This window comes from Dermacentor variabilis, chromosome 9 (genome assembly GCF_050947875.1).
Source record: "Dermacentor variabilis isolate Ectoservices chromosome 9, ASM5094787v1, whole genome shotgun sequence".
Lineage (NCBI taxonomy): Eukaryota > Metazoa > Arthropoda > Arachnida > Ixodida > Ixodidae > Dermacentor > Dermacentor variabilis.
In genome coordinates this window covers 127,320,237-127,347,026 of record NC_134576.1, presented here as the reverse complement: position 1 = coordinate 127,347,026, position 26,790 = coordinate 127,320,237, and the positions used below count along the sequence as shown (strand labels likewise).

General features: G+C 48.2%; 1 protein-coding gene across 1 annotated transcript in view; it reads left to right on the top strand.

Annotated features, from left to right (window-relative positions):
• Positions 1-1,252: 1,252 nt before the first annotated feature.
• Positions 1,253-26,790, top strand: part of LOC142557440 (uncharacterized) — a 289,154-nt gene continuing 263,616 nt past the window's right edge. Inside the window, exon 1 of the mRNA XM_075669289.1 lies at positions 1,253-3,076. Coding sequence (XP_075525404.1) covers positions 1,302-2,771 — 1,470 coding nt within the window. The 5' untranslated portion in view covers positions 1,253-1,301 and the 3' untranslated portion in view covers positions 2,772-3,076. The remainder of the gene's footprint in view (positions 3,077-26,790) is intronic.

Below are 26,790 nucleotides of genomic sequence, written 5' to 3'. Positions count from 1 at the left end.
AGTGTTCCTGTTTCTGAACAGAGCCTACATTTGTCGCTTTCCCTGCCCCCTGTGATTTTGTTAATGTATTTTGGTTGTGGGTATGTATTGCTGAGTGGCGCGAAGTGCGCCAGGCGTAAAGGAATGGACCTCTCCGCTTTCGTAATCGCCAACTTTGCTCGCTGGCTGGATCAGTGTGCCTCGATCAGCTCCTCGGTTGTGTTGAGCACTCCGTACTGATCCGCAGGTCCATCACCCGCTTAAATGCCTGTCTGATCATTGTGTTGATTTTCTTGAAACGGGTCGCGCTGAGTAGTGCGTACGGAATATCACAAGCTATTCGTGACAAGACGAAGGCTTGGACAAGCCGAAACGTGCCCGCCTGCCTTACGGTGATTGACTTAATTACAAGTTAACGAGGAACAACATTTGAGGTTCTTAATTCCCTCCCGTTTCTCCCTTCTCTTGAGATTCGCGCGAAAGTTGCGTAAGGGGAACGACGCGCGAGCAACAGCGACGCGCAAGCAAATTGCACGCGCGCTCACAGCACGTGCTGGTTGGCGCACTGCTCTGAATGAGCGAAAACCGCGAAGCAATACGCGCGCGTCCTCCACGACTAGCGGGAAATGAGGAAGAGGACGGAGGCCAACAGCGCGAATCTCGCATCCCGAAGAGCGGCGGGAGGGAGGGGGGGGGGCGGAGCGAGCAGCGCTGCGTTGGCCGAAGGCGCCGCCGGCAGGCCTTTTCACGAAGGCGTCCGCGGTGGCGGCCGGGGCCGCCGCTTCGTATCCCGGCCGGCCGACGCCTGCGCATGCTCGGTGCCCCAACGAACCAAAAAGGAAGTGCAGGAGGAAACAGGGAAGAGCCAGAAGGGAAGGAGGAGGCTGCCCTACCCAGGAGGCAGCTGCGGTGTGCTAGCGAGCGACTAGCGCCACTCTTTTTATGCATTGATTTCTGCGTGAGAAATGTGTCTTTCATGGCTTCAGTTGATCGCAAGTGCCGGCTAGAGCGCCGTCTCTCAGAAGCGAGGAGGGCCGCTGTTTTACAATTTTGGGCGAATCAAAATGCGGAAAACGCTTTTGATTATCGGCGAGAGATGTCGTGTGTAGCGGCGAGAACCAACGGGCGCGGAGCACCGCCGGCGACCGGTAGCGGCCCCACCGAGCGGTCGCGGTTCTGGGGCGCAGCGGCAGCAGGCGCATGGCGTCGGCGGCGGGGTATAAAACGGCGCCGTCCGGCAAGGCCCGACCCGGTGCCAGTGCGCGGTCGGGCGGCAGGGCCGCCGTGACCCCGTCCTCGGACGTCGGCGCCGGACTGCCGGGATGAATAGCGCGGCGGTCATCGGGCGCCAGCTACGCCAACAGAACACGGGTCGCGCGGGAGCCGCCGGCGGTTCGTCTCTCACGGCTGCCTCGGCGCGAGCTCGCGCCCCGTCCCACTGCAACCTGATCCCGGCGCAGTCTCAGCAGCTCCAGCAGCAGCAGCATCAGCACGCTCAACAGCAGCAAGCGCACGGTGCCTCGGGCGCCGGAGCCTCGTCCCAGGAGAACAAGGACGAGCAAGGCACCCGGTGGACATGGAGCTGCGTGTGGGAGGCATGCAAGGCACTCTCGGGGGGCATCTTTCTACTGGCCTTGGGCACGGCCATGTGCGTGGTGGGCTTTTTCGCCGAAGATTTGGCCACGTCGCCCGTGCCACGCCAAGGCAACGCGTCGGCCCCGGCGGCGGCCGTCTCCTCGCCGTCGACCACGTCCGACGGCGCTGCGACCGCCGCTGAGTCGCAGGTGGCCACGACGCTTGTGGTGGATCGCAACCGCGAGTACCACCTGCACAACCTGTCGTTCGCGGGCCCCGCCATCATGGGCCTGGGCGGCATCTTCATCGTGGCCGCGTGCGTGCTCACCTTCGAGGCCAAGGAGCGGCCCCACCATCAGCGGGTCGTGCCCGTGGACGAGAAGAGGCCCTCCGCCGCAGAGGTACTCATCCCGGTGCTGGCCAAGACGCCCCAAGGCACTCACCTCACCGTGCCGGCCGTGTGGACCACGAATGCGGCCGGAGCCAGCGACGACCCGGGGGGGCCCTCGGAGCCGCCCCGGACGCTCGTGCTCCCGAAGAAGAACTCGGTCACCACGACCACGACTACGGCCACGACCACGACCACGTCGTCGCGCAGCAGCGCGGCGCCACCGACCAGGAACAGCGGCCGAGGCAAGAGGGGCAGCGTGGCCGGTAGCAGCGGAAGCAGTTCCATCATAGCCGCTGCCTACGCGGCCAGCAGGGCGGGGACGAAGACGGCCCGGACGTCGCTTTCGTCCACCACGACGTTCCTGCTGAGCCCGCGCTACGAAGAGCAGTTCCTGCCGTCGCCCGCGGACCTGCAGATCCAGGACCCGGACGGCTGTGACACGCCGGCCGACGAGTCGCTCGCCTCGGTCAGCATCGAACTGTACGCGCGGCGGTACACGAGGATGCCGTCGACCTCCTCGTCGCCGCGCCACTTCGCGTCTGTCGAGAGCGACGGTCTCTCGGACTCTGACGACGACGACGCGGTGACGTCCGGCGGCTACGCGCCCGCGGGGGCCTTCGAAGACCAGGTGGTTCCGTTGCTGGGACGGTGCAGCCCGCAGGACTTGGTGTATTTGCCGCCCCCACCGTCGTCCCGGTCCTCGCACCACCGGGACGGCGGGGGTTCCAAGAGGTTCCCGCTCCTGCGGCAGTCGGCGTCCAACGCCGACGGCTGCAGTCGGGGCCTGAACGGCCGGGCTTCCGCCGACGAGATGGTGCCCAGCTAGGAGCGCGCTACTAACTTTCTCCGCCCCCGAAAGGACCCGGTCTTCGGCCGCCTCGGCCGGGTGTGTTTTTCAGCCGTTTCGTAAGAGTGAGCTACCCCTCCGCCGCCCCCGTCTCTAGACCGAGTGACACAAGCTTCGTCGATCATGCTCGATTGTTTTTTTTTCCTGTTCTGTTCTCCGAGAAAGCACTCGACTCCTCTCCGTTTCCGAGAGGATCCGTCTGAAAAGAAATCCGGTGCCCGTCCTCTGCTGTGTGATGTCCTGCAACAGGAACGCCTTCAGGCAACGAGGACGCACGCGAAGAGGTCAGTTGCTTTCTTTTGCAAGCGGCTTGTAGCTGTTCTGAAATGGTGTCTGTACCTTGTCCTTCGCGCCAGTATGAATCGAAGGTTTACTCGTGAGAACGACGACGTGCGAAGTTCTGACAGTCGAAAGATTTCCACCGGGAATTCATAACTCTAACGCGCTTGTCTACGAGAGCGAGCCATGACCTGGCTGGAGCCATGTATTTACTCAGACTTGCATATCATATGATCGTTCTTTGCAGGCGACATGAATTGGGCGGGCGTTTTTTTGGCAGTTGGCTGTGGTTTGCGACTGCTCACATGAAATCTGCGAATGTAATTGGGAGAGAATAAGGAGTCGTGGAATAGTCAGTAGTAAAGTGCGTGCAGCCGAAAGCAGTAGGCACAGATTGATGAAGCTCCGAAACGAAGCTAACAGATAAGCAAGGAGCGTTCTTTGATGGGAGCTCAAGCATTGTTGCACAAGGGCAGCAGTATGCGAATCTACGGCTTAGCGTTACCCCCACCTTACGTGCAGTACGTCGTGAGAGACAAGAGAAAATAATTTGACCCTAAGAGGCATTTCATTACGGCATCAAAGATGATGTTCAAATGAAGCTGGACAGTTGTTGGTCGCCGGTGACCCGATGGAAGAGCTATAGAACTACAGTAGCAAAGATTGGAACTTAGATAGGTTACCTAAATGTTTTGGAGGAAACTTGAGTAAACTGAAGTCATCTTACTAAAAGGTAGAAGACATTGTGCGAGATTTGCTTTCTGATTAGTATTTTTTTTTTCAGTACGTTCTGGAGCCAGGAGTCAGTTGCAATATGTGGGACAGCTCGGACTTGTAACTAAGAATTTCAGAATCTTCTTTGATTTATCGCCGAGTTGATGCGACTAAGTCATAAATAGAGTTTAATGGATACGTCAGCACGTCAGGTAGCACCAAAATTGAACCATGCTGGCATTCTTTTCAAGTTGCCAAGACATGCTGCTGCTAAAAAATTACAAAACGAACCACGATGTTGCCGTTGCCTGAATTGCCTACGTATGCGGAGAAAGGTACAGTTTTCGTACGCCATGTGCCCTTTTTATACGTCAGATTGCTGCCTTCGCAAATCCCGCCGTGATAGTTTTGAAAGCGTTTAGACATGAGAAGCTCGCGCCAGCGTACGAATATTACGGTAATGGAGTAAATTTTGGTTAGAAGTGAAAGGTAACATCTCAGTCAGTAACGTAAGCTAGGAGTCAATGTGCACTATCTGTAAGATTCGGTGGCAGCAAAGTAATGTCCTTGATTTGATTTCGCCACGAGTGAAATTGCTTCAAAGCAATCATGTGGACCCCACATTCTGGACTGAACCGTTGACTTGCTAAACGTAGCCAATCCAAGGCTACTCCGATAAACGAAACTGTGCTTTCGAAGAAATGGAGCATTGTCGAACTCCAGCTGCGCATAAGTATGTTGACCTGATGTTGACCGGATGTTGACGAATGCTGCGCATAAGGATGTTGACGGACGTTGACCGGATGTTGACGGGAAATCCACACTTTCGCATTTGCTTGCGCTCGGTGCCAGGTGTTGGGCTACACAGAGTGTAACCTACCGTACACACATGTGTAATGTCTTACAACGAACCGACGTCACTACGGAGTTGATAGGGCATACTTAGAGTCATTCGCGTTGTATATACAGGATGTTTCTTTTTTAAGACAACGCATTTTTTTTTATAGAAGAGGCTATAAGCCATGTGAACGCCGTGCTCTTGCGGACGAGTTCTTAGGCGAGGCGGACATAATTTTCCGGTAATAACTTGAGCCCATGAACAACAGTTAACAAAAAAAATATTTTTTATTAGTGCCTTTGGGGCAGTTGTTTAAATAGTGAAATTGAAACGAGTCCCAATTTAATACGCCCTCATTTTTAAAAGAATCTTTAATATGGCGCCTAATTTGAGATATTTGCGATCAAGTTTCAACGCTAAGTCCGGGCGACGTCGGAACGGAGCGCCACGGGAGTGCAGTAAAGGCGGTCCCGCTATCTTATCAGGCCAAAACGCCCGATGACGACAAGTGCGATGAAGTTGGCAACCGAACGTTTCGGCCAGTCACGGCATCTGCTGATACGGCACGCTTTGCCTGGCAAGCGTGTGTGTGGCTGTGTCGGGTCACAGTTAGCCGAGGCTTAGTATCGTCAATACATCGCCCCAGACTTCCTTACGGGGCGTTGCCCTCTGACGTGCAGGGGGACGAGCTCTGTCTCGATATTGCCTCGATTGAACTTTGGAATTTGAGACCATGAATCTCTCGAATTGGGTTCGATAGTCAAGACTTCTGAAACAAGGTGTGCGTGAAAAGGTCACTGCCTCCAAATTTGCCGTTTAAACAACGGCCCCCAAGGCACTAATAAGTAGGTTAATTAATCTTATGAAGTTTGCGTTATTAGCGGCAAAGTAAGTCCTCCTCGCCTAGGAACTAGACTGCAAGAACACCGCGTTCCTGGCTCTCGCTGCGTTAAAAAAAATCTTAATTGTCTAAAAAAAAATAAAGAGAAAGAGACACCCTGCAGAGCACACGGCTCGTTTTTTGACGTTGAGAGTGCGGTTACTAGCGAGACGAATGGAGGGGGAGGCGCGGGGGTAAAGGGAGAAAAGAAGGAACAAGAACTGTTTCCAGATTTTTGGTTGTACAAGCATACCCGCGAATGGCGTAAACCCAACCAGAATGCTTTAGATTTAACACGCCTTCAGCTGGGGCCAGTTGTGTGCTGTGTTGTTTCCTGCAATCTCTGTGCCCAGAGTTCTGCGCATTGTGCTCTCAATTAAAAAAAAAAAGAAGAACTGCATGCTACTCTGAAGACAACCATCTATGGTGCAGCGAATAATTCCTTTTAGGGGGGCCTTGAACCTGCGAATACTGTTAGCGAAATCTTCCAAGACTATAAAAGTACAAGAATGACCGGGAACTCGTTAAAATCGGCGCGTTTTCCAATGCACGCAACATCAAGTACGTTGTTTTCACCATAGTAGTCCGCTTTCGGATGCGGCCAGAAACATGCCAGTTGAAGTAGGAATGACAGGAGGAAAATACCCGGGAGTTTGGTGGTCGATTCACGGTATGCGATCGCCAAGGATCCTTATCTTCATAAACAGTTACGGCTCGTGGAAACATATCAACATCACGCAGTCAAAAAAGAAGAAGAAGAAGAAAGAGCAGGTTAGCGAGTGTCGCCTGAAAGAGGACTCCTTCACCACCTTGAAAATGAGGACGAAAAGAAGGGAAAGAGAAGAAAAAGAAGGGACATCACACCGCAAGAATGTACATCACGCACGGTGCATGAATATTGCATTAGCGAGAGGAGTCTCCGTAGGCGAAAATAATCCTACGACTACATAGTGGGGCCTCGTATCGACGCGAAGCTCAAAATTCTCGGTAATTAAAAAGTCTGTGATCGCACTTCATGAAGGTATAAGCACCCTCGAGCTAGCTCAGCAGCGCATTGCGATGGCAGCTGAAAGATTGTGCGTTATGACGAGGCAAGCGATCAAGCGTTTCACTGCACGGCACCCACGCCGTGCACGGAGACAACTTGCTGCTGCCAAGGGTGCCGGAACATTCGTATGCAGCGGTCAGACAGCTCTGGTCGTGACGCCTCGAATCGGGAGTCGTTATATATGCGCGGCCGGACAACGAATGGCATTCCGAATTTACGCGTGTTTCCTGAATCGCTTGCTGCTCAACCGGTCACGTGCTACGCCATCACGTCGCCGTAGGAACCGGGCGTGACTGCAGCAGAAGGCAGCAGAAGGCAGCAGCAGCCGCCACTACGGGAATGGTTAATCCGAATCGCTTGCTGCTCAACCGGTCACGTGCTACGCTAACGTGTCGCCGTAGGAACTGCGCGCGACTGCAGCAGAAGGCAGCAGCAGCAGCCGCCGTCGCCGCCACTGGAATGGTTGATGTTTTTGTTCCCTGGTTTTTTTTTTGTTTGTTTCTGGCACGTGTTCGCAGCGCGACGTTCGCAAATTTTGGCTCCAAGAGTTGTTCACGCTTTACGACGTGACGACTGTGGCCGCGCAGAGGTGTGCGCAGAGCGATGAATGTATGCAAAACAGTGGCCCGCTTAATTGTTGGGTCCCAAGCGCCGCCGATTTTGCGAGTAAGTCTTGTGTCAGTGTTTACGAGTCTGACTATATGCGGCAAGTGGTTTACGAGCAACTCATCTCCCACAATGGCAACATGAAAGAAACATACTTGTGTAAAGGATTCTGATAAGTGCTAATTAATGTAAATTTTCGGTTTATAGGGACGCTAAAGGAAAAAATAAACCAATATAATTCATACTGACAAAAGTTTTTCTTTCGAAGCCTTAGTTTCCTTAATTTCGCGGAAGCGTATTTATTACTAAATAGGAAATGAAAACAGAAGTTGCGCATGCTTTCTTCTTTTTCTCTCACCGAAACCACGGTGCCAATACGTCAGTGTGACGTAACACATTTCAAAGTATGTTATCTCGTATTTGGCCCATTGTGGGCGTCGTGAAAGTCATCGAAACTTTCTATCACGAGAAGCCAACAAACAAGGACACCAACAACAGCACAGGGGAAATTACTTGTACTTACTAACTGAATTAGAGAAGTGATAAACTAATGGCAACGAAAGTGGATGAAAAAAAGAAATGGCTTGCCGCAGGTGGGAAACGATCCCACGTCTTCTCTTTACGCGTGCGATGCTCGGACCCCTCGGTTAACCTTTCTTCTCGAAGCTTTCTGTGTTGCTCACCAAAGCATGCAGAGCTTGGGGGTACGGGTGAAACGAAGTCTCACTGCACGATCAGGAGTGTCAGCCGGCACGTCTCATATAAGGGATGATGATGATGATGATGATGACGACGACGACGACGACGACGACGACGACGATGACGACAATGACGATGATGGTGGTGGTGATGATGATGATGATGATGATGATGATGATGAGGAGGAGGAGGAGGAGGAGGAGGAGGAGGGAAGGGCGGGCCCCTGCCCTTGCACTACGTCTAGATCCGCCACTGCACTGGAGTTTCCAACTAAAATTACAAGGGGTGGCACTGTGGCCTACGGGAGCTGCAAACGAGGTGCCACAGCCAGTGTGGGAAGGATGGTTGTGTTACAGGTTTGCCTAAACGTCGTCCTTTTTTTTGGATCCAAACGGCTTTGTGACATCGTAAACTGACCACTTTGAACAACGCGTAGCGTGATGAATGCAACGATTCGCAAACGATTGCGCTTCTGAGAAAGAAAAGAAAAACGTGTTGCTCCTCGTGCGCTTAGAAAATTTATTGATTGCTCGGAAACATAGAAAGGTAGAGCGTAATTAGTCGCTGCACAAGAATGCCCGAAGGCGCAAACAGGAGTATTGCGCAAATACACGTGTGCCACCCATCGTTATCCTGATAGCCGAACGATATCGTGGAGCCCGAGTTTGGTTGGAGCCCGAGCCCATGGTTTCTTGTGCAGGTAACTCTAACCGCCCTGTTCAGAAATGCATCTTAACTTGAATCCCACGTTTCACTTCACTTGAATGACGCCTGTCGTGAACGCACCGAAAGGAAACGAATTGAGCGTCATGAGCGAATTCGCATCAGGCGTCACTTATCAAGTATAGCATGGGCTTCAGGTTGTCAAGTGAAGCATGGGCTTGGATACGGGGGTAAGTCGGGGATCTTAAAGCCGGAAATTGAGGCTCCGACAAACCGCGCCGTCGACACAATACGCAGGCGCTAAGAAGCGCGCATTGTTTCACGCACGAGGTAGCGGTTGCAGGGAGCGTTGAGGTGTACCTGATCGTATAGTAAGCTAGTTGAGGCAATTATTTCCTCCGAGCCTGTATGTGTTAAGAATAATATTGAAGTGATGTTAAAACTTCAAGATATTACGCGCGAAAGGCAGCCAGGAAATGTTTAGGAGGCGCGCCGAAGCGCAGGACCGCGAATTGAGTTTGATCCTCCGTGGTTCTTTATAACGCGTACCTAAATCTAAGTACACGAGCGTGCTTCTTTTTTTTTTTTGCATTTCGCCACCTCCAGAAGGCGGCCGCCGTGGCCGGGATCGAACCCTGTACCTCTAGCTATGCAGGTTAACGCCTTAGCAAGTCGGCTAACGCGGCGGGTTTCCCATCGAAGTGAGCCGTTCCCGAATCGCTCAAGCTTCCGCGCTTGTACAGGTAGGGTCAAACTTTTACGGGATGTGGGTTACGTGAAAAAAAAAAGAAAGATTCAGTTTTAGCCCAGCTTCAGCTTGCAGCCATTAAATCAGTACAACACTATAATGACCGCGTACGCCAGCACACGCAGCAATCCTTAAATCCAGGCTGCTTGCACAAGCTCGGAAATATTCCGCTCTTTCTCAGAAAAAAGCGTCCCGTGAAGTTTTGATCCTGCCTGCACATACATCTATCAATTTTTCTGGCGTCACGCCCCGTGTATGGCTGGAACGGTAAAGCTGTGGAGGGCAAATACAAGTCGGAATTGACTGCGAACCGTACAATGTGTGTTCTCTGAATAGCTATGTTTCTTGGCCAAGAACCGCTCTTTACCATTAAAGCAGTCCTCGGGTTTTTTAATGATGTTATCCTACATGTTATAATTAAGTCCATTATAAGTCATTATTAGACATTCGTAGCGGCATCCTCTTTCCAGAGGATGCCGCTGTGATAATATTTTACATAAGACGTGCCTCCAGGCCCTTGTGTTTCAAGGGCTCTTACGAGGCAGTGGTGCGCCAGCCAATTTAAGCATCTGACATATTTTGTACATTGTATCATTCTTTCGCAAAGGATTTTAATGCTCATAGGACACGTCATTTGTCATCGAAGTAATCTTATTACACATAGATTTTACGCACTTTAGAGCGAGTATTTTTAAGGCCCCTTTACAACCACGTCACATCAACCTCATAGAACTCATAACTACACTGCGAACTCACCACCAAGGACATGGCGCTCTTTGGCCATACTTGGCCCTTGCGCCAATAAACACCACGCATTCATTCATTCATTCATTCATTCATTCATTCATTCATTCATTCATTCATTCATTCATTGTGTTCTCTGAACACATCCGACCTGAAGTGCATTGAGGCATCGGCCTACCAACGTGACGTCACCACCGAAAAGTCCTGAGGGTACCGCTCACCGGCTGAAATGTTAACCTATACAGAGGCTCTGAGATCTGCTATGGCTGCCGCTTTGTTCGCAGCCTGTGATCTGCGAAGATGGGAGAATACCACTAGCACGCGACGCGAAAGCAAAAACAAAAAGAAAAAAAGTTCCATTCGGAGTTTTTTTATCACTGCTCGTTGGCCACATATTGCACGTACGTGGGCTGGCTGAAGCCTGACGTTTGACCTTATCGGATGGTGCAACTGAAAGGAAATGTTAAAGGTGACGAACAAAAGCGCTTGCCGTCGTTGTTTCTCTCTCTCTCTTTTCTGAATTTTTTCTCTTTTTTGCATTCCTCCCTCGTGTACCGGAAGCTCTTTGTCACACCTCAGAGTCAGGATAGTCAGGCCATATATTCAGTATGCTTACAAGGTGTACCCTAATTTAAATTTCTAACGTGTGGACGAGACGGAAGGTGGCCAACCGCTTGATCGAAGCCAGACAGTATTAAAGATGTACGACAGGTATGTAGTTGGTTCGACAACGCGAGTCGATTGGCGGACGAAAAAAACGTGTTCTCAGGACCGATCGACGCTTCTTCAGCACGAGAGGCACAAAATATATTATGCAAAATAATTCAGGTAGGGGGCCCTCAGAAAAAATGCCTCCGACGCGATGTAGGGATTTTGCTTACACTACATGAAAAAGAAGAAAGAAAGAATTGTTAGCAGTGAAGTGCTCTGCTTAACATGCAGCGAACATGCAAATTAAGTGGAACTTCAGTGAATGCGATTTAGTTCGTAAAGTTACTCTGAGGCGGCACGACGAGGTACGCGAATTAATTCAGCAAAACGAGCAACCGACTTAGGAGTCTCATCTTAGTGATGGCTTATTCTGTAGAACAGAGGGAGATGTCGCAGCCGCTTGCAGGAACTAATTTGTAGAACTGAATACAACACATAATAGGATTATGGAAATTTCACCGCGATAAAAACGGGCGAGGCAGCGCATTATAAACGAGGTATGGCTCATGACGAACGTCCTTGCACACAAGTTAACAATAATGAATTGATAAATTCATCAATGACACTGAAATTTCGGTTCATGAGCAACAGGCCTGAGTTATACCCACAAACGCCGCAATAAACCGATGCTAGAACTTCTCGCGCGATAAGCGCACTGTAGAATGCTTTTTTTTTTTACAGCGAAGCTCTGCATAGCCGATTCGTGCGTCCATCTATCGCATGTACGGCGAGAACTCCTCCGGGTTAATGCATGTGCATGCGCGAAAAAGAAAGAGAGGCGCGCGATTGGCAGCACAAGTAATGATGTTGTTGCTCTCCATCGTAGCCGAGCGCGCGCGCAGCAGTTTCTTTCCGGCTCCGAAATGGTTTGGCCACGCGTCATAGGTACTCCTGAGGAGCAGGCAGCTTTCGATCAGCAACGCCGCGAGCGGAACGGGGGCCTTGAAAACTCGGCGCTCGCTACTTTCATGTCGAGAATGCGGTGTCATGCTGATAACGCGCAAGCCGTTCGTGACTTGGAAGTACCGGGCTCGCAGCGTTAAAGAAAGGAAATGCGGGCGAGGCAGATGAGGATTATTGTTTTGGGACAAGATACGACCCAAGGGCCGTAAATATTTTTTAATAGTCTATCTATATTATTTTACTGTGTCGGCGCGGTCACTGAGAGCCTATTACGGGGCAAGAATTCGAAACAATGTCACTGACCATTACCGCTATCCGTTCGGTAAAGAACGCTGCGTCGGATATAGGTTTATTTATTTATTTATTTCATCAAAGGTATCTTGTTGAGACATAACATGAGGGAGTGGGTGGTTAATGGCATGCAAAGATACTGCAAGTTACAATGGGATGTGTTTGATGAGCCGCTTGAATGCAAGTGGGTCCATGATGGTGGCAACTTCGGTGAGCACGCCAATCCAGTCACGGGTTGTGCGCAGAAAAAAATGATTGCTGAAAAGTCGCGGTATGCGCTTGTGGTGGATATACTGTGTTCGAGTGACTGGTGCGGGCAATGCGACGTGCTCTTTTTATGTACGAGTTGTCAAAAAGCAAATAATGGAAAAAATTTACGAAAAAGTTTAAGACGTGCTATTCTGCGGCATGAGGCTAGATCGGGTAAGCTTACTTTGGGCTTTTAGTGCCCAAATCTGGCGTTCAGTTGAAGACCGTCGTGGGCGTATGAGCTCGACCTTGACTTTTTCCTCGCACACTGAATTGGACTGAAGCATTGGATGTTCAGCCTTTGCCGGAGGCCGTTGTGACCCCCCGTACATGCGTGACAGAGGATGAAAAAAAAAAGGGGGTGAGGATAAAAAAAAACATTTTTCTTGCCCTGCAATTTTGAGAAATGAAGGTTTAAAATGGTGCGCCTCTCGTGCACACAAAGAAAGAATGCGCAATAATCTCTCGAAGTACCTCACAAGCGCTGCGCTTTGGTAAAATCAGTTAGGCGGAAGTAGAATAAATGGTCTCGGCGGCGCAGTAATACCGAGTGGGAAATTATCTCTGACATATGAAGTCGAGCCTTTCCTTCGCGAAGTCATGATGCTTCTGGATGTGAGTCTCTCATTTCGCAACTAAGCCGTTCTGGTCTAGGCGACAGCGTCTCTTTCATCTTTGCTTCTCCTTCTTCTTCTTTTATTTTTCTTTTTTGTTGTTGTTGTTGCCTCGTTCTTCTCTGTTCACGTAAGTTAGATAGTCATGGGAATACCACTGAAAAAATAAAGAAAAAGAAGCGCAGCTTTCCAGCTGCATACGAAATGAGTTCTACCACGCACCGGTTGTTGAAGCGAGCAAGGCATTAACGGTTAATCCAGCCATTAGAAGGACTCTCATGGTCCAGAGGAGACGGTGGGAAGGCACCTTCCGAGTCCAACATGGTAAAGCTGCCGGGTCAGCGCGCAAAAGTTTGCTCGGAAAAAGCAAAAGAAGCTCCTTAAATCTGAAGAGCCGGCGCGACGAAGGCTAAGACGCTAAGCCGCCGGAATTGCGAACGCGGGCCAAATCTTGAAGCTCTTGCTGCTGGATCTCTTTTCACTCATAGTAGGCAGACTAGTTTTGCACGCGAACCGTAGGACGGTTGGTCGTTATTGAAGTAAACGAGATGCTCACGTGGCATTTGGTATCTACTATGCACGGCCTCTCTCTCTCTCTCTCTCTCTCTCTCATCATAGCGTCGCGAATTATCCGAAGAAACACCTCCCGGCTCTGTCCCCATCCCCTCACTTCAGCGAAAAAAGAATCTAGATGATCATATTATAGACAGGAGCAACTACTTCACTCACTTAGTCCACCTTCAGGTGACCTTTCGTCCTTTCGCTCTTTTGATATCATTCGACATATAACTCCGGCATCTTTCGGCTCCGATTTGATTATTTGTGTACTTGCCTTGGTATATTATGGTTAGGATGCCTTCTACGTCCATGCCTTTTATGTCACGACTTTTACATCCATAGATGCTTGTGCTCACATGTAACGTCGACAGCTACGCAGAGCCGATAGCCAATGGTCTGCTACGCTCCTAAAAATACGTCGTTCTCATTACTATTAGTTGTCGCAACATTCACTACCCAGATGTAACAGCGCTTGGTTATAATATATTGTGGTGGTGATGTTGCAACAGTCTGGGTCAGCCTGGCAGACCTGGCAGGCTCCACCTGAGCTTCTCTTTCTGCGCCAAATACGTATGTCACCACATATGTCTGTCGATCCCGTCTATCGCATAATTGTGAGAAGAATGCGTGACACCTTTGTGCGCACTATCCGCTGCCCTTCCGGGAAGACTAAGACATAAGATCGGGAAGACATAAAATCTACCACCACAAGCCTTTGCTGAAGGTACAGCTTATGTCACCTAGCCGTCATACACATTGTCTCGCTCTGACCACAGTTTCAAAGTTGGTGTGCCGTCTTCAGGTACCAGACTTTGTAGCAATGCATTTATCCCTAGCACAAGCAAGGATTCGAACCACTTTCCCTCCACCGTCGCAGCCATCCTGGATACCGATACCTGCAAAACCACCATTCATGAAACGCCACGTTTAAAATGTCTATGTATCTTGCACAATTTTTTTTGTTATGTTAACCCACTCTTTTTTGTAAGGCCTTCAGGCCTTGAAAGTATTTTAAATGAATGAATGAATGAATGAATGAATGAATGAATGAATGAATGAATGAATGAATGAATTAGTTCGACACTTTCGGGAGGAAATCCTCTTCTTCCCACGGTGTCCAGAAGAACTCGCAGGTCGAAATGAAATGTACTATGCCGCCCATTTCGTTGCAATCGCTGCAAAATGCAGAGGCTGCACCGTTGACCTTAAACATGCGCACATCCTCACGGGAGTGCAGGCCGATCTTGTTTCAGTGGCTATACCTTCGCATGCTGGCACCACTGGCAAAGAAGGAGCTGATGCCCTCGCCAATAAAGCGCTTTCGTGGCAGCCGATAGTGAGTGCTTCCTAACAGTTCTTTCCTAACAATCTCCAGTTTCCTAAGAATTCGCTGCCACTTTCGTTCGCTTTGGAAACGACCACTTTAGCCTTGTGTTGTAAGGGGACATAGTCGCATGGAAGCCATCCTTATATGACTAGTAAGAGCAGGATTGGTAATGGTAGAGTTATGAAGCCTGTGACGTTATTTAGCGGATGCACTCCCGATTATTCCAGATTATGTTCAATGAATTCTTACAGCCTAGAAACATCGTATACTGTGGAGCTAACATCATGTTGAATTGGTAGCTGAGGTCCATTAGTTACAGCAATGATCTTTTTTATCCAACAGTGTTACTAACTCTACCGTTACCAAGCGCAAATATATATAAAGGTAGATAATATTGTGACCAGTTGGTAACTATAACTACCTTTTTTAATTGTGTAGCATAAGGAGTGGTTGCAAAAAGAGAGGAAATACAGAGCTTGACGAAGGTGGAGCGATCAGATTAGATAATGGGAATCTAAAGCATGGTCGAGTGACACGGGTCTGGAGCACCTGCAGATTGCTGGCTTAAGCGTGTATATATTGCATATCCGAAACTATCTGTATCTTACTTCCTCTTATTTAAAAACAATCCTGTAAAATAATATAATTGTCTCAATTATCGCCCCTAATTTATCGTCGTAACAAGCGGAAATTTACATTTTTGTCGTTTATTGTGCAGAGTATGCTGAATACCCAGAACTGTAAATCTCTGAAACTTCTAAAATTGTGCAATTATATGGAACAAAATTTGAACAGTCATGATCTTTTTTTTATAATCTCATCATTTAATAAACTACAACGACAAACAATGGCTACTCAAAATTGAGCGACGTCATCTTCAAATGATGACCTTCCTCTTCCAAAAGAAAGTCTCCAAAGTGAATTCCGAGCGTTTCTTTTTTATTTGGTACCTTTCTGTCTTCGCCGACAGCGTCTGAACTCTCACTGTAGGCGATGATGTCTTCTTTCTAAAGTGGCGCTTCAATTCCGGCAATCAACAAAAGAAGTCCGCTGGACAATCTCGACCCAAATGGAGCGTTAGACCAAAGGGAAAATAGGAGACCCTCTTTTAAACAGCCACCTTTCTTTTCCTCCAAGTCTTCCGGTCGTGGGGGAGTAGGGAAACGATAAAAGACACGGACACCTGAGCAGCTATTGAAAAACGATTGTGCTCTGAATTCGTATATGTGGGAGAACTTTTGTTCCTAGCTGCACATTTCCGGTACTCGAGCCTGTCGGCTACGCGTTTTAACAGTGATCTCTGTAGCGAAGTCCAGCTAATACAAAGGGATCTGGTATGTGGACCATCGGAAGCGGTTAAGGTAAGAGAAAAAAAGAAGGTGAATGAATTGGGGTTGAGTTTAGGGAAAGCCTGCTTCAGTAACATTTAAAAATATATATTTGTCTCGGTGTAGGAAGTGAACATTTTGGGCCTCCTCGTGATCTACACAGCGTAATAACTAGACACGCGGGGCTGGAATGCGAGGTGGACAGGAAGCGACCCACGCGTCCACTGCGAGGGCTTGAAACAAGTTTTGTTACGCTGAGCTCGAAGCACGTGTGTTGGATGCCGGCCGAGGCAGCAACATTTCGTTGGGGGAAGGGGGGGGGGGGGCGACGTGAAAAACATGCTCGTGTACCTAATATAGGTCAAAACTTTTTTTTTTGTTCACCGAATCCCTCTCTACAACGTGCGCGTCGTAATCAGATGGTGGTTCCTTGCGAGTAAAGTCCCAGATTAAAAAAAATAATAATAATGACAGTTGGAACGGTTCGCGCCGTGTGCTTTGTGCACTCGAAGTCACCGTAGTGTTCAAACCGTGCTGTGCTGCACCACGTGATAATGTTGTTGCAGGATCAAGGAACACGTACCAGGCCCACGCGTGACGATGAAAACGCCGAAAACAAAGAACAGGAGGCGCAAATAACATGACCCCGTGACGGGACAACTAGTGTCACCTTTTGAGAGGGGGTATAATTCAGCGTTTACCAGTTATGGAGGCCTGTACGACACACCGACTTGGTTTTCACATGCCGGTCACATTACAGTGTGCAGAAGAGTCCAAGGAAGACATTGACCCTCCTCGCGACAGATTTCGGCGCACGAAGTCCAGAAACAAAACTATAATAAAGGCAGAGAGAGATAGTAGGGGGAAGAAATAAACAAAGTTTGCTAGCTGCCTAACGCATTCGCCCAGTAGAGAGAGAGAGAGAGAGAAAGGCAAAGGAAAGACAGGGAGGTTAACCAGACATTATCTCCGGTTGGCTACCCTGTACTGGGGGAGGGGCAAGGGGATATCGACGAGCGCAGTGGACGAGCTCCAGATAATATTCGCCTAAATTTGAAGCTTAGAGTCGAAGTAGTTAGGAAATGCAACTCCCTTCCTTTTCTTTGTTTCTTTAGTGAGTTCCGTGCTCCTATAACTTATTGCGTTCGACTGTATAAACGTACTGGAGGCGCGCTTAAGTTTCAGACAGTTCAAATTTCACCTGCCATTGTAGCTCTTATAGATAGATAGATAGATAGATAGATAGATAGATAGATAGATAGATAGATAGATAGATGTATGTGTGTGTGTGTGTGTGTGTGTGTGTGTGTGTGTGTGTGTGTGTGTGTGTGTGTGTGTGTATGTATGTATGTATGTATGTATGTATGTATGTATGTATGTATGTATGTATGTATGTATGTATGTATGTATGTATGTATGTATGTATGTATGTATGTATGTGAAGATACAGAGAGGGAGGAGGTCGTCCGCTCGCGGTTCTGCTTCGCTATCCTACAGAGGGGGAGAAATCATTCACACTGAAACGTAGATTCACTGATATATCGGCAGTAAAACCAAGGATTACGGGTACACCAGGGTAAGCAAAACAAGATAACAAAAGAGACGAACGAAAAAAGAAGCAGATCCGTTACGATCATTAGATGGTAACGATAAAGTAAGAGAACGAATGTTAGATATACGTAAAAAAAAAGGAAGACAATTTCATTAAACTTAGCGTCTCCTTCGCCGCCGTTTGTCTTCTGTTTCTTTTCACTTCCTAGCTTTGGCCACTTCTGCCGTTGATGCAACGACCCCGAGTTTCTCATTAAAGCAGAACAAGACGCAAGAAGTACAAGCGAGTATGCGAAGCGCAAACAGAAGCTCTACTTAGAGGCATGGCGGTAATTACTCGAAGTGGGACACCTTCGCTAGAGTCCGTGCTAGATGGGAGCGCCGGACAGCTCGCAAAAAAATAAAAACAAAGAAAAAAAAACGGGAGGAAAGACTATACCAGCGCCGTCCCGGTCGGGCGTTATTCGCGACGCTCCTAAACTTCGCGCCTCTTTCGTTTCTAAGTTTTTCTTTTTTTCTCTGCGTTCGCAAACACACCGCTGCCCAGGCAGGCTTTTGCTTAACGGCGTTCCTTTCATGGACGGCGCTTTCCTCAAACAACTGCGCCTGTCGGTAACAGGACCCACGCGAGCCTATACGTCGTAGGAAACGCCTACGCTTGGGCGGGATATCTTGAATCCTTTTATCGCATGGTGCTGTTCTCTTTGGAGGTCTCTCTCTCCTGCCCTCTGTAGTAGGCAAGCTGCACCGTACTGTGGTTGATACTGCTGGCAGCACAATATTAATTGAGGGGGCTTCACGTCGAGAAGCTGGACAATGGACTAAGAGTCTAAGACCGAGGTTTGTGTATACTGGTGGGCTGGCGTGGTTCAATTAACCTGGTTCTAGCGCGCGCAAATTAAACTTGAAATATTACCGGCCCGCGCGAACGCTGCCGTCAGGACGTCTAATCTAAACCACGATTTATTACCCATAAAAGCAGAAATAGGTAGAAGCGGGATCACCGCAGGCCTAGCTTACTCTGCGAGATAAAGTTGATATAGGCAGTTCATGCTACATTACGATGTGGCAAGCAACACGGCAGCTCATACAAGCGGGGTTGCTATTTTTCGCCACCCCGGTTCCAAGGAGATGTTATTAGCGATATAATCATCATCTTAATCATCCTTCTAATCATCGTCATCATTGCCGTCATCATCGTTATGCACCAAATAGTTTTAGAAAGCATCGATAACGAGCCTGTTTGTTATGTGCCGCCCCAACCCATACCCGTTTCAAAGGAAACGTCATCACCATAATTATCATCCTTAGTATCAATCTCGAGTATTGTTTTTGCTTAATTTATGGCCCAGCACTCATCCTCTTGCGGCAAGGTTGGCATACATGGATGATACACGAGTGTCACAAACTAGAAGTGTCAGCGGGCGACTAGTGAGAAACAAAACATTATTCTGATACCTCTCGTGAGAGTCCCGTTAACATGTGAGGCTACGCCTCGTCTACGGGTGCATTCCACAGCACCGCTTAGTTTTAACGGGACACAGTCTGAACGTCCCTGCCTTCCGTTCTCAAGCCTGTTACTCGCGCAGTTCCTCGAAACAACACAAAGCTCTCGTCACATCTAGGTTGTCGTCTCCTCCTCCCCCTCTGTCCATTATTGCAAGAGGGAGAGAGAGAGATAGTTTAATGATATCTGCAGAGGCCAATCTGGCCACAGCACTGGCATGCTAAGCTCCAGGTGAAATAGCGATGGATTAAAGGAAGGCGGTGAGATGGAAAACAGTAAAGGAAGCTCAATGAGGAGGAGGAGGAGGAGGAGGAGGAGGAGGAGGAGGAGGAGGAGGAGACAGGGAGGTTAGCCAGTGTAAGTACCGGGAATAAAAGGAGAAAAAAGAAGAAGAGTAAAAGAAAAAAACTTGGAAACCAGAAAACTTCCAAAGGAAGCTCAAACAACAACACGTATACTCAGCTTGCAAGAAACTTCCTTCCAAGAAACTTCCGTCTGGTCGATCCATGGTGCTGGACGTCTCTCGCAGGGCCTCATTCAGAAGAATGCCTTCGCTCGGTGTTCTTCAAACGCCGTTCCTTCGCGCGGGTAAAAGATGTTAATCGTTTCTTCGAGCTCCTCGCGTGAATGGAGCGCCGTACGTAGAGTGCGAAAAACGCTGACCGCAGGCTCGTCGCTTTCTCGTGTAAGTTGTCTTTTTTTATTTATTTTTGTTTTACCTCAGGATTCCCGACGGTGGAGAACGTTCGCTCTCCTTGTTTCTTCAGAAAGCCCGGCTGGTCTTGGATGGGCATCCCACGACAGCCTGCTCGGATTTGCTGAAGATAAACTGATGTCGTATATAATGAAAGCTTCTGTGAAAGTTCTTCCTTTGTTTCATTTTTTACTTAAGTAACCTATGCTGGAACGTGGGCTGCTGAGGCCGTATAGCTATTGCGACATAGCACGTGGGTGCTTTGGAACGCTATAAGTTAACAGATGCTTGAATCCCAAGATGTTGCTTAATAAAGTTAGTCTGGTAAGTTTTATATATGCTCCTGGCTTCAACCATTACAAGTTAGAGTTGTTACAAGTTAGAGTTCAACCATTAGAAGTATAGAATTGTAGAAACAACTACATTTACCACTTAATAATGTTCTTCATACTTTGCCAAATGTGAGATTTCTTAAAGCTAAGCGAAGGCGAACAATGAATGATTTGTATTTATTTTTGTAAAGGCGTTTAGCTAATTGTTACGCCATTTTCCTGTTTTAATAGAAAATGGGCGAATGCTAGTCGCAGTGGTTTGTGTGTTTCGCAGTTCGTTTAGATAGGTTTTACTTTTGGCATGGTACATTGCTGACCACTGTTAAGAAAGTGTGGCGTTTCACGGGCCAAAACCACGATCTGATGTTGAGGCGCGCCTTAGTGGGGGACTCCGAAAATTTAAACCGCCTGGGCTTCTTTGATGTGCACCTGAATCTAAGTACACAAGCGTTTTCACATTTCGCCCCCATCGAAGTGGGGCCGCCCTGGCCAGGATTCGATCCTGCGACCTCTTGCTTAGCAGCCCAACGCCACTACCAGTAAGCAGCCACGCCGGGTACTGACCACTGTCGACATATGCAAAATCCTGCCAGTGCGTTTCACCACGCGTATTGTTTGACTCATCTTTGCCAACGGATGTCGCCCTAGAAGTCTAAATAAAACAGATCCCGTATTCAAAGCATTGTGTGAAGGTACGATCGTTCGTAAGATAAAATTTCAACCAATCCGGATGCTGCTTGTATTATTAGGGAAGGCGGCCGGCTAATGGCAAAGAACACTTACGAGCTAAAAACTTAGTGAATTCGGCTCTATATATTACGCCAGCCAATCGACAGTAGTGTCAACAGGAGTGTCTACACGGGAAAATATTTTCCAATTGGCTTGCGCTCGCTATCCGACAGTGCAATACTTAAGAGGGCAGCCAATCAAGAGACCTTGTGCCGACGTCACTTTCAATGTTTCTATTCATTGACTAGTGCAATTGTAGCTTCCGCAGCACTGTAGGGCCTTACAGAGGTATAAAAAATGGTTTTCGCTGTGCTTGGCTCATTCTTTTTACCCCGGTCCTTGCGCCAGACAATTCGAAGCATGTTAACGTAAAGTGCGCCATGAACCAGGAAAAAAGGAAAGAATAAAATAAAGGATGTTCACAGCAACTGCAGTGTCACTCACATAGGGGCGCCATCTGCGACAGAATCCACAGATGGCCTCCTTCGAAGGAGATACAAGCACGCTTCTACGCTCATTTCCTCGCATCATTGCTCGAGCCAAGAAGCGCAAGCTCTCGTTGCAGTGAGGATGGTTGGTGTCAAGGGGCTTTCAGCCGAGAATAATCTGCTGGAGGTTCACTGGATCTCACAGCTGCGCATGTTAATAACGCTTCCATGGTTTCGAACAGGCCTTGCAGTGAAGGCAATAACAGGAAATCCCAATGTTGCTTTGAGAACGGGATCTGTTGGCAACACTGCCACAAAAGAAAACAAGAACGACTAACGAGAGCTCTGTGAGCTGGCCAAATTGAGGAGCGCTCCAAATTGAGGAACATATTTACTTTTCTTATCTTTGCGGCGGCGAGGCAGACCCTTTTATTTATTTCTAAGCCTAAATTTCCTTCTGATATGCCACGAGCCACTTTGTCTTCAATTGCATTTTATTTGTTCGTTTAATATTTTACAAGATTCTGAGCATCTTGAGCAATACGTTGCCCCTAGGCATCCAATCATGACTCTGGATTTTCAGAAAGAAAGTACGTGGCTTCATTGCGGATTATTTTAACAGCCTTTGCTTGACTACCGGGTGTTACACATGACGCATAGTTTCGGTTTTATGTCGACTAACTAGATGAGCGCAGAGATGACTTGCGGACGTTTCTTCAGATAAACCCCCTCCACTATAGGTGGATATTAAAACGAAATTGATGCGCAAACCAAGCAATGTCTGGTTAGAGAGGCCTTTTGTTTGAAAAGGGTTCATGAAGCGAAGCACGAGATCCTGGCAATCGCCACGTTGGCACGGGTGCTAGAAAGGGCTTCTTCAGACTCTGGAGTCCTGCGCACAACACAGGCTTCGAAATCAATGGTTCTGAGCCGCAGAAGCAGTTTGTGGGGAGGGAGAGAAAGAGTTCTTTCTTTTCCGGCCGCTTTCCAGTTTGCAGTGAATGATCCTCATATAAGAGTCTTCAAGTTCAGCCGTACGTATTTGCGGAGACGCTCATTATCTTGCGCCATTCCCGGAGAAATTCACTTGGCCACCCCGACAGGGTTTCACTGAGCTGATGGCAGGTTTACTTCGAAGATGAGCGCCACTAACCGTGAAAGCTGCTGTTGAAGTGTTCAGTGCCTATCTATCGTCGGCGTTAGATGGCTTTCAATTAGTATTTCCAGAAGCCATTTGCTGTAGGCACTTTTGTTTTGCGTCCTTCGCGACATTTCTGCAGAATGTTATCGGTATAGTTCAGGGCAAAGGGCGTCATGGAGTCTTCTTTGTATTTGTTTTGTTTGGAATCGACCGTAGTAGTAGTAGTGTTATAGAGGTTATAAACAGGGATAAGGCGCATCTGAAAGGCGGGCCAACGTTTCAATAGGAGGACCTATCTTCGTCAAAGGCGGCCTCGTCATCCTCGGCTTGTTAGAGTTAACGGGTTAGTGGATTGACGTCATGTGTTGCATTTTTCCATTGCTATATCTGTGCAATATGCTTTTTTACACGGGACTACAATAATTTGTTTGCAAATATAAACCAGCCGTCCCATTGTCTCTGTTGCTATGGTGCTCATAGTAAGGTTCGTTACAGCGCAATACAAGACGAGGAGAAAAGAAGGTATAAAACGACGACATGGCGCTCGTACCTTCTTTCATACCTTCTTTTGTCCTCGTCTTGTGTTGCGCTGTGACGAACATTGCCATGAATCCCAACCAACTGGGCCAACCGGCCGTCTTGATGCTATGTTGTTCTGCTGTCGAACACGATGTCGTCTGTTCGAATACCGACCTCTGCGGCCGCATCTGTATTAGGGAAAAATGAATGAATGAATAAATGAGGTAAAAGCAACACTAGTTTTGAGGTTTACTGAAAGAAGCGCAGGGAAACACACAGTATGCAGTTAGACACATTTCCGGCCCATTGTGTCATTGCTGTCGATGGGGTTCTTCAGTGATAGCGATTATGGTTCGCAACACGTTGCACATACTTATTCTTGTAAAATAAAACGGCATCATTTCCACAAGGGAATCTTAACCGAAGTATACATGTATGTGTGCCAGTGGCGTAGCAAAGGGGGGGGGGGGGGCGTGGACCCCGGGTACACGGGGCCAGTAGGGGGGGGGGTGTCATATACGTCTGAAGACACCCGAAAATTGTCGATGTCCTCGCCTTCCTCAACTACACCTGGGGGGGGGGGGAGGGGGGTGACAGAAGAGCTAAGGGCCCGGGTGCCAGACGACCTAGCTACGCCACTGATGTGTACTACAGTTGTATATAAGCAAGGTGTCAGAAGTTGGCTGTGCCACTTTGTTAAAGGTCGCTCGCGGCAGATCGCGTAATTCCGCCTCTGCAATTTGGTTATTCGGAGAGGTCATTTAGACTTATTTAAATGCGTTTCTTTAGCGCATCTTGCAGCACCAACCTGAAGAGGCTCGTTGATTGAGGCATTTACTCTTAGGAGAAACCTTGAAGCTAGCACTACTTTCGATACATACATACTTAAAACGAATCGCCAAATACATTGGAATTCCAGACGTTATCGTGTTGATAAGCCTTCTTTCCGTATGATAAGGACCAAGAGGAAGTAAGGAAGTTTGTGAGAACACGTAAAACGTGGCACATATAACATGTGTTCGATTAGAATTGCGTAACGTTTATCGAGGGCAGCAAACAAGCACTTGATAGATGCACATAATTAGATATAGTTGTAACATTAAGACATTTGAAGATGTGTATGTTAGGCTTAAGGTTGGCTCGGTTGCCACAAAACTGGCCATATTAGATTTCGGGAGAGAAGTTTGCCTTGCATTGGGACTGGAAATAGGCTGACGATCGTCATTAAGTCGGTGTATGATTCCACCAAGGTAAACTGTATAGTTAGAAACTTTCTTGGCTGTCACATAATTTGCCGATACAGCTGCACGACATTGTTTCCACGCTAGAGGGCGTTAAGGAAACCATTCAACGTTACTGTATACGCTGTAATGTTGCGCTGCAAGAGAGGCACACATACGGGCACCCGAGCGAAGAACAAGAAACGAACACGGACCATACACTCATGCCGTACAATCTAGCCGCAGTCGAAGCCCTTCTCAACGTTCTTTCAACGTTGTGTGCTTACGGCCAACATCCGTAAGATCTGTTCGCTTCACAAAAGCCACAGCAGGTTTTTTTACCGTTCATCAGACTTCGCGGGTCCTTTGTTCATGGCGAGTACAGGGTAAGCGTTGGCTTCGACCAGAAGTACCCTGATGCCTCTGTCGTGTCGGTGACGAAACCGCCGATGTGTTGTCCATGAGGATGTCCACAGTGGCGCCCCCTTCCGCGTGCATCAGTCCGCACACTTTAGCTTCGGAGTGCGCCGGCAGCTATCACAATGAACCTCGCTGCACCGACCATACAGACTTGCAGTAAGTGCAGCGTCACGCACCAGCATCCCGTCATTGATCTACACTGTGTTGCGCCAGGCCATTAGTTGTACGACCTTGAGGCGTTGCTCCGTGCGCGAACAATGGTGCCATGTACGGGAGGTGGTTCTTCCGGGACGACGAAGAGCCCAAAGACGAAGGTCGTCTGAGTTGCGCAACTGGTTGAGAACTACAGTGTGAGATGGTGAGGAAGTCGTCATGGTCTTGCACTTTGGTTTTGGCGACATCCAGTCCTGAAAAGAGTGGCGAACCTTTCGCCATATGCACTCACGTTCACACGTTGAGCGACGAATTGAATTGACCGCGAATTGCTGCTGTCGTTTCAGGACTCTACCCATATCGCTGCTTCCACATAGTTTCTATCCAATGCCTTCTTTCAATATCTTTCCGCGGATTTCTGTGTCTGAAGGAGTGGGCGTGCGTGGACATATGCGCGTAGACTTAAATGCCATGATTACACATTCTTTTTTGCATAAAAAACGTATCGAGGTGGAGGGCTAGGGGGTGGAGGTACGTTCTTCTGCTACTGCACGCACTTTGACCCTGAAGGAAGCTGAAGCGAACATGGTTGAAATGGTCACGCAAAGAACCATTCACAAGCAAGTGAATACCTTATTGTGCAACTAGGCACTGCGTAGCTGGGTCCTAAACGTCGGATTGTTGCAACACTGCACCATTCGTTTTAACCTTGCTTTCTTTTTTCTTTCGGAGTACTCTCGTCGAAGCCTAATATCGTACGCTTAAATTTCAACCGGTTTTAGTGTTCCCATCCACCAAAACAGCCCGAAGATACTTGGCGCAGGACCTGAGGGTGCGAAATTTAATATTATCCATGGGCACGTCGTCTTATGTTTGTTCGATCTCTATCCCAGCATGCGTGCCTCGCTTGACGTCACGCTCCTTCGCGACGTGGCAAGTGTGCGCCTCGTCATTAGCGACTCGAACGCCTAACGGCCGTCCCGGTCCGAGCGATGCTCTCCAGCGGCCATGAATACCTCATTAACCTCAATCACTGCTGCGCACGAGCTGTGTTTACGCGAAGAGAGAAATAAAAGTTCACGTTTTCGAAACGCCGGGCTCCAGAGATTAAAAATGACGATGATCGAGATCGTAACATTCTTGTTTTCTTTGCTTCTTAAGCGACCCTTTCTCTATTTCTTTTTTGCGTTTCCCGGGATTTTTTTTTTTTTTTTGCTGTTGTTATCGATCGAGCTTCCAAAGGTCTTGCGTATCAGAACCAGTGCTTTCCGTAAGTCATAAAGTAACTTTTTTCTTTGTTTTTTCTTTTCATTCGGGATCTTCCGGTAGAGTAATATGTTCGACGATGATTAAGGCAGTACCTCCTGCATTTAGAGTGTTTCTTAGCGGGGCACATTCTATTTTTCTCTGTAATAGAAAGCTGATACCGGCTCCGTGTTGTCAATTAATTGTTCTGTTTTAATTGCGTTGTCTATAAGCATCTTTTCCTTAGCTACGTTTAGCGTTTCAGATTCATCGCAGTTTTGTTTTATACAAGCAGTGTTTCAGGGCTTTTATGTATAAAAGAAGCTAACGCTTCTTGGGCAGGAGACAGTTAAATGCTTTCTTTTGGTCATTAGATCTCATAATGTTATCCATCAAGCTTAAGCCTTCTCCGAGACCTCAACGTTTCCTTAGAACTGCACATGTGTTTAATCTGATACTTCTTTAACAGACGCTTGCAGTGCTTATCGTCGCTTTGGTAGAGCTAGGTTAGTCTTAAGCCTAATGCGTCTGCTTGAACAACCGGTTGATGATTGAAAAGACCAGAAACACATACAGTGAGTTATTGAAAAGACTGTACAAACATGTCTAACCGACGAAAACCCTCATCTAGTATCGCGGCTGAAAGTGTTTCATTTTTTTTGTATTTTGCAATAAGCTTGCAGCGACCACTTTCTCAATGTTGTGTTGTCGCATTAAGTCTTCGAAATCAGTCGTGCACATCCTACGGTGATAGTATAAGCAGACGAACTCTCAATCTTTTGTATTGCCTCTTTGAATCTTTCACAAGTCGACGTGGAAACGAATTAAGCGCTAGCCCAATTAGAGCAAAGGCAGCCGA